At 42.1% G+C, this 17,725-nt stretch overlaps 1 protein-coding gene across 1 annotated transcript in view; it reads right to left on the reverse strand.

The window, feature by feature from the left end:
- Positions 1–1,527: 1,527 nt before the first annotated feature.
- The window catches only part of CCDC15 (coiled-coil domain containing 15), an 87,792-nt gene continuing 71,594 nt past the window's right edge, over positions 1,528–17,725 (reverse strand). The window contains exons 13-15 of the mRNA XM_039250243.1: positions 4,055–4,228; positions 3,702–3,850; positions 1,528–2,291 (exon numbers count right to left, since the gene is read on the reverse strand). Coding sequence (XP_039106174.1) covers positions 2,170–2,291; positions 3,702–3,850; positions 4,055–4,228 — 445 coding nt within the window. The 3' untranslated portion in view covers positions 1,528–2,169. The remainder of the gene's footprint in view (positions 2,292–3,701; positions 3,851–4,054; positions 4,229–17,725) is intronic.

Raw genomic sequence — 17,725 nt, forward strand, 5'->3', positions numbered from 1 at the left:
TGACAGCTCAGAGCCTGGAGCCTGCTTCAGATTCTGTGTCTCCCTCTCTCTGCCCCTCCCCAGCTTGTGCTCGCTTGCTCTCTCTCTCTCTCTCTCTCTCAAAAATAAATAAAACATTAAAAAAAGAAAGAAAAAAAGCAATGAAGTATTATACTGATACATGCTAAAACATGGACAAAATCTTAAAAACATTATACTAAACAAAAGACTCCAGTCACAAAAACTATATATTGTATGATTCCATTCAGATGAAAAGTCTGGAATATGCAAATCTATAGAGACAGAAAGCAGACTGGTGGTTGCCTAAGGCTGAGGGAGGAGGGAATGGGAAGTGACTGCTAATGGGATGGAATTTTCCTTCTTGAAATTTTTAACTGTGGTAAAGAAACAAAACAAAACAGAACCAAAAAGCCCCCACAAAATCTAAAGCCTACCATTGTAATTGTTTTTAAGTGTACACTTCAATCATGTGAAGTAGATTCACACTGTTGTAAAATAGATCTCCAGAACTTCTTCATGTTGCAAAAACCGAAACTCTACCCATTCAACTTCTCATTTCCTCCTCTCCCCAGACCCCAGCAATACTATTCTTGTTTCTGTCTCTATGAATTTGACTAAGTTCCTCATATAAGTGGAATCGTACTGAATTTTTCTTTTCGTGACTAGTTTACTTCACTCAGCATAACGTTCACAGGGCTCATCCATATTATATAATGGGATAGCACTTCTTTCCTTTTTAAGGCTGAATAATATTCCTTTGTATGTAAAGACCACATTTTGTTTATCCATTCATCTGCTGACAGACACTTACTTCTGGGTTGCTTACTTCTTGGCCACTATGAGTAATACCAACATGAACATGAGTATGCAAATATCTGTTCGAGATTCCGCTTCCAATTATCTTAAATACATACCCAGAAGTGGGATTGCTGCATTAGGAGGCATCTTTTTAAAATGACAAAACTATTCTAAAATTTGACAGTGGGGATAGCTGCACAATTCTAGAATATACTAAAAACCACTGAATTGCATGTTTCGAATGGGTTAATGACATGGTATATGAATAATATCTCAATAAAACTGTTAGAAATACAACTCTTAAAGGCTAAATCATGGATATAAATCCTTAAAGATTTTGACTTAACTGGATTATTAATCTGGCTAAATAACCAGTCAATCTTGTCATACAGATAATTTTGACACTTATTTTTGATGACCTGGCTAAATGTTTAGTAGGAGTTTTTTGAGGTGTAACCTATGTGCTTCTTCAACACTGATCATTAGAGAAAGTTGGAAAAAGAAATTCTCAGTGTCTTTAATTCAATATTAAACCTTTTCACATTTTATGTCAGGAAATTAGTGAAGAAATAACAAATTCTTCTAATTATAGTAAATTTTTATTTCATCTGCTCTGTAGGGATGCCATTCACCAGATTTTTAGAAGTCAGGGAAAATAAGGCAGGACTTTACTCACTCTGACTCCAGATTTACATTTTGAAATGTCACTCACAATTACTTCACACAGAAGAAGCTCAAAAGAGAGGGTTTATTCATCTTGTTTTTACAATACAAAATTATAAAATTATAAAGTACTGTGTCCAATGGCACCAAATGCGGAGAGAGGCAATAAGTTTAAAAAACCAGGAGAGAGAAATCTTGAGGGAAAAAAATGTGCATCAAATTCATATTCTTCTCATCTCGAATTATTATATACAACTAGAAAAACCAACAGCAATGCAGATGGCCACTGAGGCTCAGAAACTTATGTCATCATCTTTTCTGTTTTATCTAGACATTTTCAGTTTTGTCAAGACTCAAAGATACAGTCTTAGAAAGGCAATAAATGAGGTCATGTCAATGATTTCTCATGACCTCCTCTGATCAGAGCAAAGTAAAAAAAATCTTACTGGTCTGACTGATCATTTTAAAAAACAAGAGATTCTGTACAGTTCACAGCAAAAACACAAGCTTGGAAGTCAACTTTCAATTTCAGCCCCAAGCAGAGACCGAAACAATGGTTATGATCTAATTATAGAGATGGTTGTTACGTGGGACAGTCTTTCCTTCTAGATTATGAATCTTACACACTTTATCAGTGTTTCATAAATAATTCCTCGGGGTTGGTTTTAAGTGAAGACTGAAATACTAACAGTTGGATTCAGATCCTCATTACACATTTTTCAAAGTCCGTCTGTACGCAGAAGCCGAATTATGCATGGCGACTCGAAGAGTTGAGTTCCCCACAGGGATATCGCAGGAGTTGATGACCGAATGTAGTGCCCGGGAATATGCTGCAAATAAAGGTTTGCACGGTGATGAGTGAAGTCAGATTCTCAACTCCTCTCCCCACCTCCTTCCCATTAGTACTTCATCTCTACTGAGTCTCATAGGTATTAACTTTGCCTGTTCATTGAATACATATTTATTGAGTACTTAGCACATGCCAAGCACTCTGTGAGGACAGAAAAGATCACGAAGAGAATAGACACAGAGATAATTAAACTTCAGGGTAATACTTTCAATCCAGAGGCATATGCAAAACATTATCCAAAAATGAATTTCAGAACAAATTAAAAAACATCTAGGAAAAGATGGAAAAGATTTCCAGAAGTAGTAACATTTAAGATGATCTAGAAGGATTAATAAGAGTAGAGGAAAGAAGGCCTTCCAGGCAGAAAACTACATGGTACATAAGTTATAAAAGAGAGTGATGCGTACTGGAAATACCAAGTCCGATAAGGCTGGAGTGTCACCTGGGGCCAGAGAGAAACTATGCCAAATATGGCACACGTTCTGTACTGCACTGGGGAGCCCTCAGGGTTTTAGAAGAGAGGAATGGCAAGATGAAATTTGTGTTTTTAAAATTTAACTCACAGAGTTGAGGAGGAACTTGTATCACACAGACAGGGCAGTAGGAGTACAAATACTGGCAGTATTTTTGGTGTGTGCACGAAGCCTACATCATCTCTACCCTACGTAAATCAATATATTTAAGGACGGCTAGGAAACAGAAACATTGGTGACAATAATAAGGGCTCTGTTCTTCTTCAGCTGGGATTTCTGAATATAGAGCTGATACCGGTCTTCATTGTCCTCAGTGTCACCTGGCAGAAGTGGCAGTCTTATGTGATACGGATGGTAATCTGTCTACGGTAAATAACATTAAAGTATTTGGATAACAGGGAATGTCACTGGACAGAGGCCTCACTTAGATGGCCACAAGCTCTCATTGCTTCATTTATAGGAGGACCTAGAATCCACATCTCCCTATGGTAGAATGGAAATATATCCGCAGCATCAATGGACACAAGAAGGTAACAGATCTCAAAAAGGATTTTAACTCACTGTAATTATTTTTATTGTTTCAAGAGTTGTTTTGTAAAGGGGTTATAACAGTCTGTGATATCTAGTAAACACCCAATGAATGCTAAATTACTACAACCACTACATTTATTGTTTGGGTTTGGGTTTTTTTTTTTTAAATATTTATTTATTTTTGCAAGACAGAGAGACAGAGTGTGAGCAGGGGAGGGCAGAGAGAGAGGGAGGCACAGAATCCAAAGCAGGTTCCAGGCTCCGAGCTGTCAGCACAGAGCCCGACATGGGGCTCGAACTCACAAACTGCGAGATCATGACCCGAGCTGAAGTTGTTTGGGTTTTTTTTTAATTGCCACCAGGCCCCAACCATTCAAGAAGCTTACCTCTAGGGTTTTTATAGAAAATACAATTGTTGGCACAGGTATCAGGATGCGCATCCCAAAAATCAGGACCACAACAGCATAGTGAAGGTAAAGTAATATTATACAGCCGCATTTTCTCTTGGATCTGGGCTCTCAGAGCTTCTATATATCTATAAAGATAATAGTACGATCAGGCAGAGTGAACGACTAGGAAGAGAATGAGCATGAGTCCTTATTTAACCAGCTTTAACTATTAAAATTATTTCATATCTCCATGCCTCTACTCTTCCTCTTTGTATTGGGAAACGGCACTGGAGGAAATACCGTGCTATTTCCTCCTGAGCCCAGACTTTATGCAGAGCTTTTCAAAATACCTTTGGTATTCCTTCTCTCTCTGTTGTTTTTCTCTGGCTCCTTTGACTTCCTCAAGTTGTAGCTGGGCTATTATGTCACTCATCTTCTCTCCTGAACATGACTCTTCATGAAAGTTCCTTCTCAGTATCCTCTGCTCTTCGGCATAACGTTGCTGCTCTTTCTTTTTTTTAATTCTGAGAATAAAATCATAACATGGTTAGGAATTTCATAAAATCATTATTCAGAACTAGCCACCAGGACCAAATAATTCAAAGAATTCCCAGAAACAAGGGAGTCAGGAAATCAGTTTAGCACCCCTAGAATAGCCTCAACAATTCGTGCTGGCTGATTTGAGTTGATCCTACAGCTCACATAAACATATAACCTCTCAAATAGCAATAATCATTGGTTACAAACAAAAAGGTTTTTTGGGGGGCACCTGGATGGCTCACTTGGTTAAGACATAGATTCTTTTTTTTAAATTTTTTATGTTTATTTATTTTTCACACACACACACACACACACACACACACACACACACACACACACACACACACCATCAGTAGGGGAGGGGCAGAGAAGGAGGGAGAACAGAATCCAAAGCAGGCTCCAAGCTCTGAACTGTCAGCACAGAGCCCAACGCAGGGCTCGAACTCATAAACTGTGAGACCATGACCTGAGCCAAAGTCAGATGCTTAGCCAACTGAGCCACCCAGGTGCCCCAAAACACCGATTCTTGATTTCAGCTCAGATCATAATCTCATGGGTTCATGAGTTCAAGCCCCACATCAGGCTCTGCACTGACAGTGACAAACCTGCTTGAGTCTGTCTCTCTGCCTGCCTCTCTGCCCCTCCTCACTCTCTCTCTCTCGAAGGAAATAGATAAAATTAAAAAAAAAAGTTCTTCTGTAAGAATCCAAGTACAAAAGCATTCTTTCCATAAACGACCAAATAAATAGGTAAATAAACCAAACAATCAACCAGACAAAATACAAAAACAATGGCTTTTATGGCTCTCGACATCAGGCACTGAAAAACCGTGATTCTTGACAGATGGTACACAAATGAAGTGAGCCCTGTAACTGTCCAAGCCTTGAAAGTCTCCAGGCAGCAGCACAGCAGTGGGAGTGTTGAAGTAGAGCCTGGCGGACTGAGTTGAGAAGATAGAGCTCAGAGTCCAGGGACACAAGAGCAACTACAGTTCATAAGACAGAGATCTGCAGAGGTCTCCTTCTAATACACAGCAGAGTACTGTGCACATACTGGAGGAGAAAACCTGAGGTTAGAATGGGTAACCATCTAACATTCTTTATTACCATCAGAATGGGTGATAAGAGAGAGTGTCTTGTGCTCACACAGAGCTGGGAATAGTGCCTGTTCCCACCACTCAGACATGAAAAACTCCTAATGCATGGGGCATTGGGTAGAGTTTTCAGGATGATGTTACCACCACAGTGGGGAATAACGATTAGTCCCAAACTGAGCACTGCTCCAGACACAACCTAATAAACTATAAAAGCAAAGCTCTAAAGTAATATAGCTGCACCCCAGAACAAAGCTCAGAAAAATGTATATGAATACAAAGATATCCAGCAACCAACAAGGTAAAATTCACAATGTCTGACATCTAATTAAAGATTACCAACCATGCAGAGAAGCAAGTTTATGTTTTTAAAAGAAGCTTATGTTTTCCTAAATATACTCATAATTAAGAGAATAACCAATCAAAACCAACCTAGCACTGAGTTATTAGAATTAGCACAGAAAAACATTAGTTATTGTGACTACATTTTGTATGTTCAAAAAGTTAGGATATAAAAAAGACAAACTTTTCAAGATGAAAACTAAAATTTCTGAGATGAAAAATGCACTGGAGAACAAGCCTATATCTAATGGAATCAATAATTAATAACGTTTCAAAACCGAAAACACCAAGCCCACATGCGTTTACCAAACAATTGCATAAGAAATTATACCAATTCTCTACAACCTCTTTCAGAGAACAGAAGCAGAAAAAATATTTCTTAACTCATTCTATGAGGCCAGCATTACCCTAATACCAAAGCCAGACAAAGATATTACAGGAAAAGAAAACTAGAGACCAATATTTTTTCATGAACATAGAGACAAAAATCCTCAAAAATGTTAGCACATCAAAACCAACAATGTATAAAAAGAATTATGTGCCAAGACCAAGTGAGATTTATCCCAGGAATTCAAGGCTGGTTCAATGTGAAAAAAAATCAATTAATGTTATGTATCACATCAATAGGCTAAATAAGAAAAATCACACGACTCTAGAAATGGATGCAGAAAAAGCATTGACAAAATCCAACACCATTTATGATACTCTTGGTAAATTAGAACTAAAAGGAACTTCCTAAGCCTGATAAAGGTTATCTACAAAAAAGCCTACAGCTAACATCATATACTTAATGGTGAGAAACTAAACATTTGCCCACTAGGATCAGGAAGAAGGCAAGACCATCTCCTCTCACAACTCCTTTTCAACATGGTACTGAAAGTCTTAGCTGATGCAATAAGACAAGAAAGGGAGATAAAAGATATAGAGACTGGAAAGGAAAATAAAACTATCTTTGTTTCCAGGTGACATGACGGTCTATGTTCTTCCCAACCTGATCTATAAATTCAATGAAATCCCAATAAAAATCCCAGCAAGTTATTTTATAGATATTGACAAACTGATTCTAAAGTTTATATGGAAAAGGCAAAATTCCCAGAATACCCAACATAATGTTGAAGGATAAAAAGTTGGAAGACAGACACTAGTCAACTTTAAGACGTATTATAAAGGTACAGTAATGCAGACAGTGTGGTATTGGTAGAACAGACAACTAGAACAATGGGACACAACAGAGAGCCCAGAAATAGACCCATCTAAATATAGTCACTTGAACTCTGACAAAGAAGCAAAGCAATGCAATGGCACAAAAAACAGTCTCTTCAACAAATGGTGTGGGAATAACTGAATATCCATGTGCAAAAACTGAATCTAGACATAGAACTTACACCTGTCACAAAATTAACTCATAGAATTAAATATAAAACACAAAACTACAAAGCTTCTAGAAGATAACTTAGGAGAAAATCTATATGATCTTGTGTATGGTAATGACTTTTTAGATACAACACCAAAGGCACGATCCATAAAAGAAACTGATAAGCTAGACTCCATTAAAATCAGAAACTTCTGCTCTGCAAAAGCCACTGTCAAAAGAATGAGAAGACAAGCCACAGACTGAGAGAAAATATTTGCAAAAGATATCGGCTAAAAGACCATTAACCAAAATATACAAAGAACTCTTAAAACTCAACAATAAGGAAACAAACCTGATTTAAAAATGAGCCAAAGACCTGAACAGACACCTCAGCAAAGAATATACCCAGGTGGCCTTGAACAACATGAGTTTGAACTGCATGGGTCCACTTAGATGTGGATTTTTTTTTTTTTACAGTACAGTACTGTAAATGTATTTTTCTTTCTTATGATTTCCTTAATAACATTTTCTTTTCTCTACTTTATTGTAAGAACACAGTATATGATATATATGTATATATACATATGCCATACAAACTATGTGTTAATCAACCGTTTATGTTATTGTGAAGGCTTTCAGTGAACAATAAGCTATTAGTAGTTAAGTTTTGGGAGAGTAAAAGTTACGTGTGGATTTTTGACAGTGTAGAATGTTGCTGCCCCTAACTCCCATGTTGTTAAAAGGTCGTATGATTATGGGATCATGCCTTAGTGATGAGTGAGTGAGTGAGTGAGTGAGTGAGTGAGTGAGTGAGTGAATGGTGAGGTTACCCTTTGGTGAGCATTAACATGGAAGACAAATATTTTCGTATCTTTTGCCCAGAAAGGACTATATATTTCTCTCTTCCCCAATTCTCCTTGTCACCAACTTCCCAATAATGTTCCTTTTAAGTCCCCTGAGACCATCCAGCCAAACAACTGACCACAGCCCATGGATCAGCATGGACTCTTGCCCCTGTATAAGCATAAGAGTATAGGTTGAATGAACAGTAATATATCTTAGATCACCAAAACAGAGTCATAATGGCCCTTCATTCAATTCCCAGACTTGGGCTAATTTATAGATCAAGAACCTCTTGAATGAAGTGGAGTCCAGGTCCCCTTGAGGAAGGACCCTGCTACAATGCCAGAATTTTATACTGTTAATCTTTCTCTCAGTCTTCCACAAAGGAGCCATGATCTATCAGCCAGATGCCATAGGTCTCTGTGAGTCAGACTATTATAATTATTGCTTTGGCTCAGTTATCCAATTATGGTAACCACATCCCTCTTGTCTTGTTAATTAGGTACCATCCATTCCAGAATCCCATTATCCCCACTGTATCAGGGATCCCAATTTGAGGGCTGCAGTTCCTTCTGTAGCATTTGACCTATAGAGAAGGGTGACTACAGAACTCTTCGAGGATGCTGAGGCTTCCCTCACAAATTTTTCACATGTTGGTGAAAGTTGTGTCCCTCTTGACCCTCCCAGAGTTGGTGAACAGGTCCTACATGGTAAGTCCACTCTAACGTACCAATCTCCCTAAGCTTTCAGGTACCTTCCTCTACAATATGCCACAGCGATTCTGGCATTTAACTTCATTTCATATAGGCCACCTTTAGGTCCATGGTTTAGTCAACTAACCAAACTATTAAAGACTTTTCTAACCCCTTAATCAAAAAGATTGAATTTGGAGTCTCTGCTGAATGGGCATATACCAATAAATTCTGCCTGATCCAACTTGATATTCCATCCACCATGATCCTATCCTTTTATGACCTATTCTACACATATTTTCCAGATTTCTGTATATATGTAAATTGGAAAAAAATAGTGTACTCTTTTTGGAGTGTAGTGTATCTCCTCATAGGTCACCCTTTGTATCTTACTTGGGGCCTGCTGGAACTTGAGTCTAGTTATAGGTTGAGAAACCAAGAGTGCTGGCAGGGGTAGCAAATTAATAGAGGCCCAAATCAGGGCCGAGGCTTTGGGGATGGGCAGCAGGATCTGATGGTTAATTTTATGTGTCAACTTGATTTCAAGGACCATGGGGTGCACATTATTCTGAGTGCCTCTGTGTAGATGTTTTTGGATGATATTAACATTTAAATCAGTAGACTACATAAGGCAGACCGTCTTCCCTAATGTGGGTGGGCCTTATCCAATCAGTTGAAGGACTAAATAGAATAGAAAGGCTGGCCCTCCCAACAGTAAGACAGAACTCATCTGGACTCTGGATGCTTTGAGCTGAGATAGTAGTCATTTCCTGCCTTTAGACTAAAACTCAAATATTGGCTTTTTCTGGGTATTGAGCCTACCAGCCTTTGTGTGTGTGGTGTGTGTGTGCTTTTTAAGTTTATTTATTTAAACTAATCTTTACACCCAACATGGGGCTAGAACTCATGATCCTGAGGTCAAGAGCTGCATGCTCTACCAACTGAGCCAGTCAGGCACCCCAAGCCTGCCAGCCTTTGAATGGCAACTATACCATCAGCAATCCTGGTTCTGGCTACAACTAAACCACTGACTCTCCTGCATCTCCAGCTTGTAGATCTTGGGACTCACCAGTCTCAGTGTGAGCCAAATCCTTACAATAAGTCATATGCACGCACGCACACACACACACACACACACACACACACACACACATATTATTGGCTCTGTTTCTCTGGAGAGCCCTGACTAATACGGGGGGAAAGAATGAGAAGGACATTAAGGAGAAAGAATGAATAAGTCTTAGCAACTGATAAAATATAGATTTGGAGGAAAGGGGAAAGAGAAAAGAAGATGATCAACTAGGATAGTTTGCTTGAGATAAATAAGTGAAGAGGTTGAATAGATTTGGAGAAGACAGTGCATCTGAGTTATCCAGCCTGAGTTTGAAAGGCATGGGCTACACCCAGGGGCAGATGTACAGGTTCCTGGAGGGAACTTGGATCTAGTTCTTGGAAAAGAGGTCTAGTCATGAGAAAACAATGGGAGTCATCTCTACAGAGAGAGTTGAAATTTTACGGTGAATGAGACCCCGTAGATTATTTCAAAGAACCTAACGAGCTCCGACTTTCTATAAGGAGTTGAATTCTGGGATTATAACTGTCTTGGTTCCAATATTCTTTTTTATTTTTAATGTTATTTACTTTTGGGAGGCAAAACACAAGCAGGAGAGGGGCAGAGGGAGAGAGAGGGAGACACAGAATCCGAAGCAGACTCCAGGCTCACAAACTGCGAGATCATGACCTGAGCCAATGTCGGGTGCCTACTAAGCCACCCAGGCATCCCTCCCATATTCTTAAAGGTATCTTGATACCTAAGCCTTTCAAAAAGTACAGATTTATATTGTTGATTAGTGCTTCAGGTACTACTACTGGAATCCCTGCCAAAAGATCCCTGCTAGATGGTCACCCTGTATCTACTAAAGCCTACAGGGACAGTAAGCTCATTCCTTCACAAAGCAGTCCATTTCTCTTTAGTCCAGAAGAAAAAAAAAGGCTGATTCTTGAGAGAAGGCCAGAATGAAAAGGGGCTTCGGGGGAAGATTTTCCGGTAAAACAGAGGAAGCAGTAGGTGGACTATTGAGGGACAAAGGTAGGTTGGTATAAGAGAAATCAAAGAAGGGATCTATCAGGAAGTTACAGGAGAGGGGCGCCTGTTGGCTCAGTCATTTAAGCGTTTGACTTCGGCTCAGGTGATAATCTCACAGTTCGTGGGTTCGAGCCCCACGTCAGGCTCTGTGCTGACAGAGCCTGGAGCCTGCTTCGGATTCTGTGTCTCCCTCTCTCTCTGCTACTCCCTTCCTCACACTGTCACTCTCTCTCTCTCAGAAATAAATAATACAAAACATTAAAAAAAAATTAAGGGGGCGCCTGGGTGGCTTAGTCGGTTAAGCGTCCGACTTTCGCTTAGGTCATGATCTCGCAGTTCGTGGGTTCGAGCCCCGCGTCGGGCTCTGTGCTGACTGCCAGCTCGGAGCCTGGAGCCTGTTTCGGAGTCTGTGACTCCCTCTCTCTCTGACCCTCCCCTGTTCATGCTGTCTCTCTCTCTCTCTCTCCTGGAAATAAATAAAACATTAAAAAAAATTAAGAAGTTACAGGAGAAGCAGAACTTAGACTCCTGGAGTTATAGATGAGGAGGCTCCTGATGATGGAAGAGAGAATGATTCCAAATGAGTGGTAGAAACTAAAGTCAGATTCCCAGGGGCTAAAGACAGGTTTGGTGAGAGGAGCAAGAATGTTGACTGCTTCTTCAAGTGAGGGCTCTTATAGTGGACTTTGCATTTCTCCTCCATCAGCAAGGTGTATTTGAGCCTTTCTTGGTATTTACAGGTGGAGAACTTACCTCTATTATGAATACTTGACTACATGGATACAACTTAGAGAGTAGGTGTAGAAGAATCCACCTTTGAACGATTGCTTTATAAAGTGGGATTTATCTTGCAGATACAATTTCACGATGGCTCATATCCTTACACAATTAGGCTGCAGTCATCTATTACTACATCACAAATCACCTCTCCAACTTAATGGCAGAAAACAACAATAAAGACTTGCCGCATTATTTTTGTGGGTCATGGATGTAGACAAGTCAGAGTGGGAACGGCTTATCTCTGCTCTATGGAATCTGGGGCCTCAGCTGAGACTAAAATGCTAAGGAGCCAGAATCATCTGAAGGCTTAACTGAGACTGGAGGATCCATTTCCAAACATGACTCATTTATGTGCCTGGCAAGTTCATGCTGGAAGTTGGTTCCTCCTGACATGATCTCTAAAGTGTTGCTTGAATGTCTTCACGACACGATGTCTCACTTCCCAGAGTGAGCAATTCAAGGGCCCAACGTGGAAGCTGCAATTTTGTTCATGGTCTGGCCTGGGAAGCCACACACCAGCAGTCTACAATATCCTATTGGTCACAAGATTGGCCCTCTTCATTGTGTAAGGGGACTATACAAAGGTGTGAATACCAAAAGAACTAGATCATTAGGGGCTGCCTTGGGGCTGGTTGCCACACCTGGCCAGACAGAGGTCGGTTAAAGCCAGACCAGAGCAGTACAAACAGAATGCTGAAGGGCAGGCAGCTGGCAGAGGCCCAAGCCTCACTGAGCTGGTTCACTGTCTTGGCTATTCCAGCCATGGGGTGTACAGATGCTGTTCTTGGTCTAACAGATTTTTCATTAGCCCAATCCATTAACCTTCCATAGGTGGAGATCTTGTAATTTCCCAAAAGGGAAGCATCAGCCGGGACCTTCAAACCGAAGCCACACAAAGACACTTTGCTGGGCTGGACAAACTCTGCTTGACATGTCTATGGGATGCACATTTTCTGTGGCTGCTAATGAATTTAGAGCTGAGTGGCAAGGCAGAGTGAAACAACAGCAGGGCCTCAGGAATGATTCTCCATTGAGCAGAGCTAGGAAAAAAAATCTATATTAACATAGTAGATTTGCATGAAAATAGTCTTTTCACTCTTTGTAAAGAGCCATAAATATGGATGTGTGGTGATATGCAACACTTTGCAGGAATTTTCACTTTGGTGCACTGTGGTTTCACACCGGAGCGCCTACCTCTTCAGCTATTTTGCTGACCCATGGGACCACGAAAGGCCTAACATTTTCCCTTCTCATCACCTCCTACATCCCCTGGTGGGAGCTTTGCCGTTAGAGATGGAATGATGTGGCTTAGAACAGCCTAGACAGCTCATCCTAAACAGAAAGGCAAGGAAAACCAGTGGACAGGACAGGAAAGGGAAAGGGTAAACACATGAGAGATTCTGAGGTCCCGGAAGTACAGCGCCCCCACTAAAGAAGCTTTGCCTAGAATGTGCTCTCTCCTCTAACGGGGCAGGAGTACCTCAACAGGACATCCCCCCTTAGCAGAGCTGGCTAAAGCAGACATCTGCTGCTACTGAACAGCTAAGTCAAGGTGAAAAGCAAGGGATTTTCCTCCAGGAAAATAGGGCTTCTGTTTCCATTACACAGCTTTTGTTATTATCGTGCTGTGTGACCAGAGCAAGTCTCAATCTTTCCACCTGCAGTTTCTTCATCTGAGGATAAGAATAATCTGTTTCTCTGGAGTTCGGACATGTAGTTATTAAGTGCAGAAGGAATGACTAAATATTCACCGAACTCCAAAGCACCACTAGGGGAAAGGCTTACAGGGGAACCAGGGCAAGAGGGTTATCTTGCTCTCCGGTAATTCTCAGCTTCCTTCAGAGCTGTGTGGCATTAAGACAGGACCACAGACTTGGGGGCCAAATGCCCAGACACCTGCTTGCCCTGCTTCCCTATGTGCCTGCAACACACTGCTCCCCTGCCACTTTAAAAGAAGGCACCTGGCTAGTGGCCTCCACATAGTGCTTTCTGCTCTGGTCTTTCATGGCCTTGAGTTTAAAGGCTGGAATGACCACCTGGTGAATTGTGGAATGTGGACCAGATGGATGTGAGTTCTCCCCCCCAGGTCTCCAGGAGAGCTCAGAGATTAACCCATCCTGTTTCTTCACCTTTATTGATCACCTGGGGGACCTTGTAAAAAATATCAGTCTCCTGCCTCACCCAGACCAACAGAAGAAGGATCTGAGGGCAGGGAAACTGCTTAGGTATAGTTTAAAAAGCTCCCCAGGTGATGCAAATGTGCGTCAAAGCTAAAATCATTTAACCCATCATGATTTATAGCTCCCAGCGGAGAGGCTCAGGTCCAAACACTCTATTAGTTAGAAGCAGAGCTGGAACCAGACCTTAAAGCCCAATCCCTGAAAAGTACCTACAAGTGACTTCTGGAATTTCTATCTCCCCCCCATCTATGGAAACGCTTGGTTTTTCTCAACGAAAATTATCTGGGATCCTGAAGGTAGCAACAGAGACACCTCCAGAGTGGGAAGGCAGTTGGACCACACACTGGCCTTCTGAGAGTCACCATTCCCCATGGCAATCTTATGAATCACAGGTGCTACTATCAAGCTGGTCAGAAGACCCCTAACTTAAATTTTAGCTTTGCTAAAAGGGATAACTGATTGGAAGCAGCCACAGAAAGTCACATATAACAAGAAAATCTGCTCCTGCTTCAGCTCACTTGTCATCTGAGAGGGATGCTTGTTGGCTGTCTCCCTGCCTAGGCCCACGTGGCGGAAGCCATTTCCTTTCCCAGCATACCAGAAAGTTCTGTGAGGCCCACTGCAGTCTGTGAGGTCAGAGTCAAGAAGAAAGGCCAGGAATCTTCTATGTTCAAGCTTCTTCTCCTGCAGACATGGTGGAAGGGCCACCCTCCCTCCAGCCCCAGATCTCCCACAGCTGTCCCCTCACTGGTGCCTTCCCCCCTTCAGGAAATGCATTGAAAGTAAGCAACAGAGGGGCGCCTGGGTGGCTTAGTCGGTTAAGCGTCCGACTTTCGCTTAGGTCATGATCTCGCAGTTCGTGGGTTCGAGCCCCGCGTCGGGCTCTGTGCTGACTGCCAGCTCAGAGCCTGGAGCCTGTTTCAGTCTGTGACTCTCTCTCTCTCTGACCCTCCCCTGCTCACACTGTCTCTCTCTCTCTCCTAGAAATAAATAAAAATATTAAAAAAAAAAAAAAAGAAAGTAAGCAACAGAGGGGTGGTTTTGCAATCCTGCTTCATCTTTTCCTGGCTAAGAGACCCAAGATTCAGTCACAACAGAAAGAATTGCTGCACCTGTAGTCAGCAGGTCTGGATTCAGGTTTCGAGAGTTTGATTTGCTTGCTACAAGATCTTGTTCTATCCTGTATTTCCTCTGAGCTTTTGGCACCTCAACTTAAAAAGAGGGGTCTAGAACCCCACTCTACCTCTCAGGGCTGTGACAAAGACCAGCCTCACTGATGTATGTGAAAAATCTTTGTAAGCTGTAAAGAGTGCTTGGATGGGGTGTGGGGGGCCTTTATTATCAGGGAATTGAGGCTTGGATAAGAGTACAAATACACAAAAGGATTGATTTTTCAGAGAAGTAGAATATTCTGCCCAAACCACTTCAGAGTTGGAAAATAGCTTCAAGGGATCCTTGCCTGGGTCTACAGCGCAACATCCCTGGTATTTATTGGCTCCCTGAGGGCACACAATGGGGCTTACAGAGGGAGGCCGCAGCACAGACCCTGTCCTCTCCTGGATAGCAGAAGCTGTCCGGGAGCCAACACCTCCATAAGGAAAGCTACACACTGTGTTGCTGCCAAGCAAACATGATGGTCTTCGCCACTGTCATTTATTGTGTCTGGTACATGGAAGATGCCCATAAACATTTGCTGAGTGAAGTGACTTCAATATAAGGTAATGCCCATGTTAATCTCATACTCTCTTGAGATCTGCAATTCAGGGCAGAACTTATAGAGATATTGTAGAGGATTAAATTAGTTGGAAGTCAAAAAGAAATAACCAAACAAATCTCTCCAAGTAGATTACATATATATCCATCATGGCTAAGAAATAGGGATTCCAAGTATGTACAGTACATACACAACAAAAAGAAATAAGAACACAACCCAGTTTCATAAAACTGGTATAGTGACAACTATTAGTATGTGCCCCCAAACTACACTGGGCATTGTTGTAGGCAGAGAATCACTGGCAATGTTACACATGAAGTCAAAAACCACATGGTGACTGAGGAAGGGCAGTCAGGACAGATTTGAGGAGGGGGTGGCATCTGATGCAGGCCGAGAAGGGGAACTGGGAGAACAATTCCACCAGGAAATCATGTGACAAATGGAAATTCTAGGGCACATTATGATTAAGTCACAAAGGCTAGTGTGTACTGAGCAGTGGCTATGAGTGGGCACTGTGCAGAATGCTTTACATACACTGTCTCATTTGCTCCTCATGACAATCCCACGAGGCAGGTATTTTTATTCCCATTCTATGTATGATAAAACTGGATTTCAGATGGTTAGTAGCTTTGTGACAGTAAGTGGCAGAAACAGGGTTCAGACACAGGTCTGATTCACAGCCCCCCGCCCTCAGTCCTTGATCTTCTGTAGTCCTGCATGAATGGAATTAGTTGCTCATAGAGTAGCACACTGGGGGAAAAGATAGGATGAAGACAAATCACATAATGTTGTTTATGGATTCTGAGGTGACTCTGCTGAACACAGAGGCTGGGGAGGGGAAGGAGGGGAAAGAACAAGATCAGAATTGTGCTTTGAGATCACTCCAGTGGCCACTTAAGAGGCTATGGCCATGATCCAGGCTTGGGGTGAGAGAATCATTGCTTGCCATCAAGCAGTGGACCAGCAGCCTCCTTATCACCTTGAGCTTGTTAGAAATGCAGACTCGTGAGCCCCACTCAGACCTACTGAATCAGAATCTGTATTTTAACATCACAGCCAGCTAACGCTACTGCATACGGAAATCCGAGCAGCACTGCCGTAAAGGACAGAAGCTGTGCCTGGCAAGGACTAGAGATGGACGCTCCTTCCAGAGGTGCGTGGTTTTGGACGGCAGATGCCTTTGAGAATCAGAGGAAAGCCAAGGACCTCACCCCAGAAAAAAGTGCTAATGCATACCAGCATCAGCCTACAACTTTAAGGGCTTCACAGAGCCCTGAAGAGCCTGAGACGCTGCTGGGTCTGTAGGAAATCCCTGAATCTTAATTCATTAAGAATTTAGTTGGGGAGGAGTGGTAAGGAGTCTACAGTTAAAACAAAATTCAAGTCTGAGGCCACAGACTGTCATTTTAGAGAACTCTCCAGAGCCTGGACTGGTCACTGCAGCCACGGAGGGCCAAGGCTCTGTTCCCATTCCCCCCACTCCCCACCCCCTTGCATTGTTCTCCAAATCCCCTGGTGATCTGAGCAAACACCCAGGCACTACAAAACAAGGCCTACCCTGGCATCCTTGAGCTGGACCTGACCTGCCTACCTGCTTTTCTTTCCTTTAGTCCCAGAAGAGCCAAAATTAGCCTCTCTTTTGTTATCTTCTTAGGAACCTCTACATTGTAACTCAGGAAAGGATTATCGTGCTCTGGGGACTCTATCTCCTCACGGGATGGGGGGAAGGTGAGGAGTGAACAGAAAACGGTCTTTGACAAATTGGTTCAGTTCAGACACTCACATCATGTTCCAGGAACTGCTCACCACCGCTTCAGTAAAGCTATTGTTTCAGCTCCCAAATATTAGCCCAACAGGAGGCTAGGGAGAGTTGAGGAGCAGTCAGAGGTTTGAAGACATGACCGTGGGAGCAAAGGACTTTTATTGCGGTCTTCTGACATTATACTGGAAATAGTGATACCCCGGAGGCTCTTGTCCCGTGACTTGTGTTCTTTATCACTAAGTGAGTTCTTTGGGGGTCAGGAGGCACATTAGGGTCACTGCCAGAATGCAGAGAAGTGGGAGTGACTCCTGAGGTGTGGACTCTGGAGGCAGTAGCATTTGAGCCTGGTTTAATTCCACAATTACCTACTTCCTCTTACCTATTCTTTTACCTTTCACAATGAGTACTGCTTGAAAAACAAAACCATGTGCAGTGAGCCAGGAGGGCAAAGGTGACATGAAATGTCAGAGCTAAAGGTTTCACACAAAGAATTCAAGGTCTGATCAGGCATTTGCCTTATACAACTTCTCAAAAATTCCAGAGAATTTTTCAGGCTTGCTCGGCCTCACATCCTTGGGCATTTGGGAAATGAAGCCACTGGTGGCAGCAGCAGGTGAGAATATATAGCAGTGGGT

This window comes from Hyaena hyaena, unplaced genomic scaffold (assembly GCF_003009895.1).
Source record: "Hyaena hyaena isolate Hyena2069 unplaced genomic scaffold, ASM300989v1 scaffold_364, whole genome shotgun sequence".
Taxonomy (NCBI): domain Eukaryota; kingdom Metazoa; phylum Chordata; class Mammalia; order Carnivora; family Hyaenidae; genus Hyaena; species Hyaena hyaena.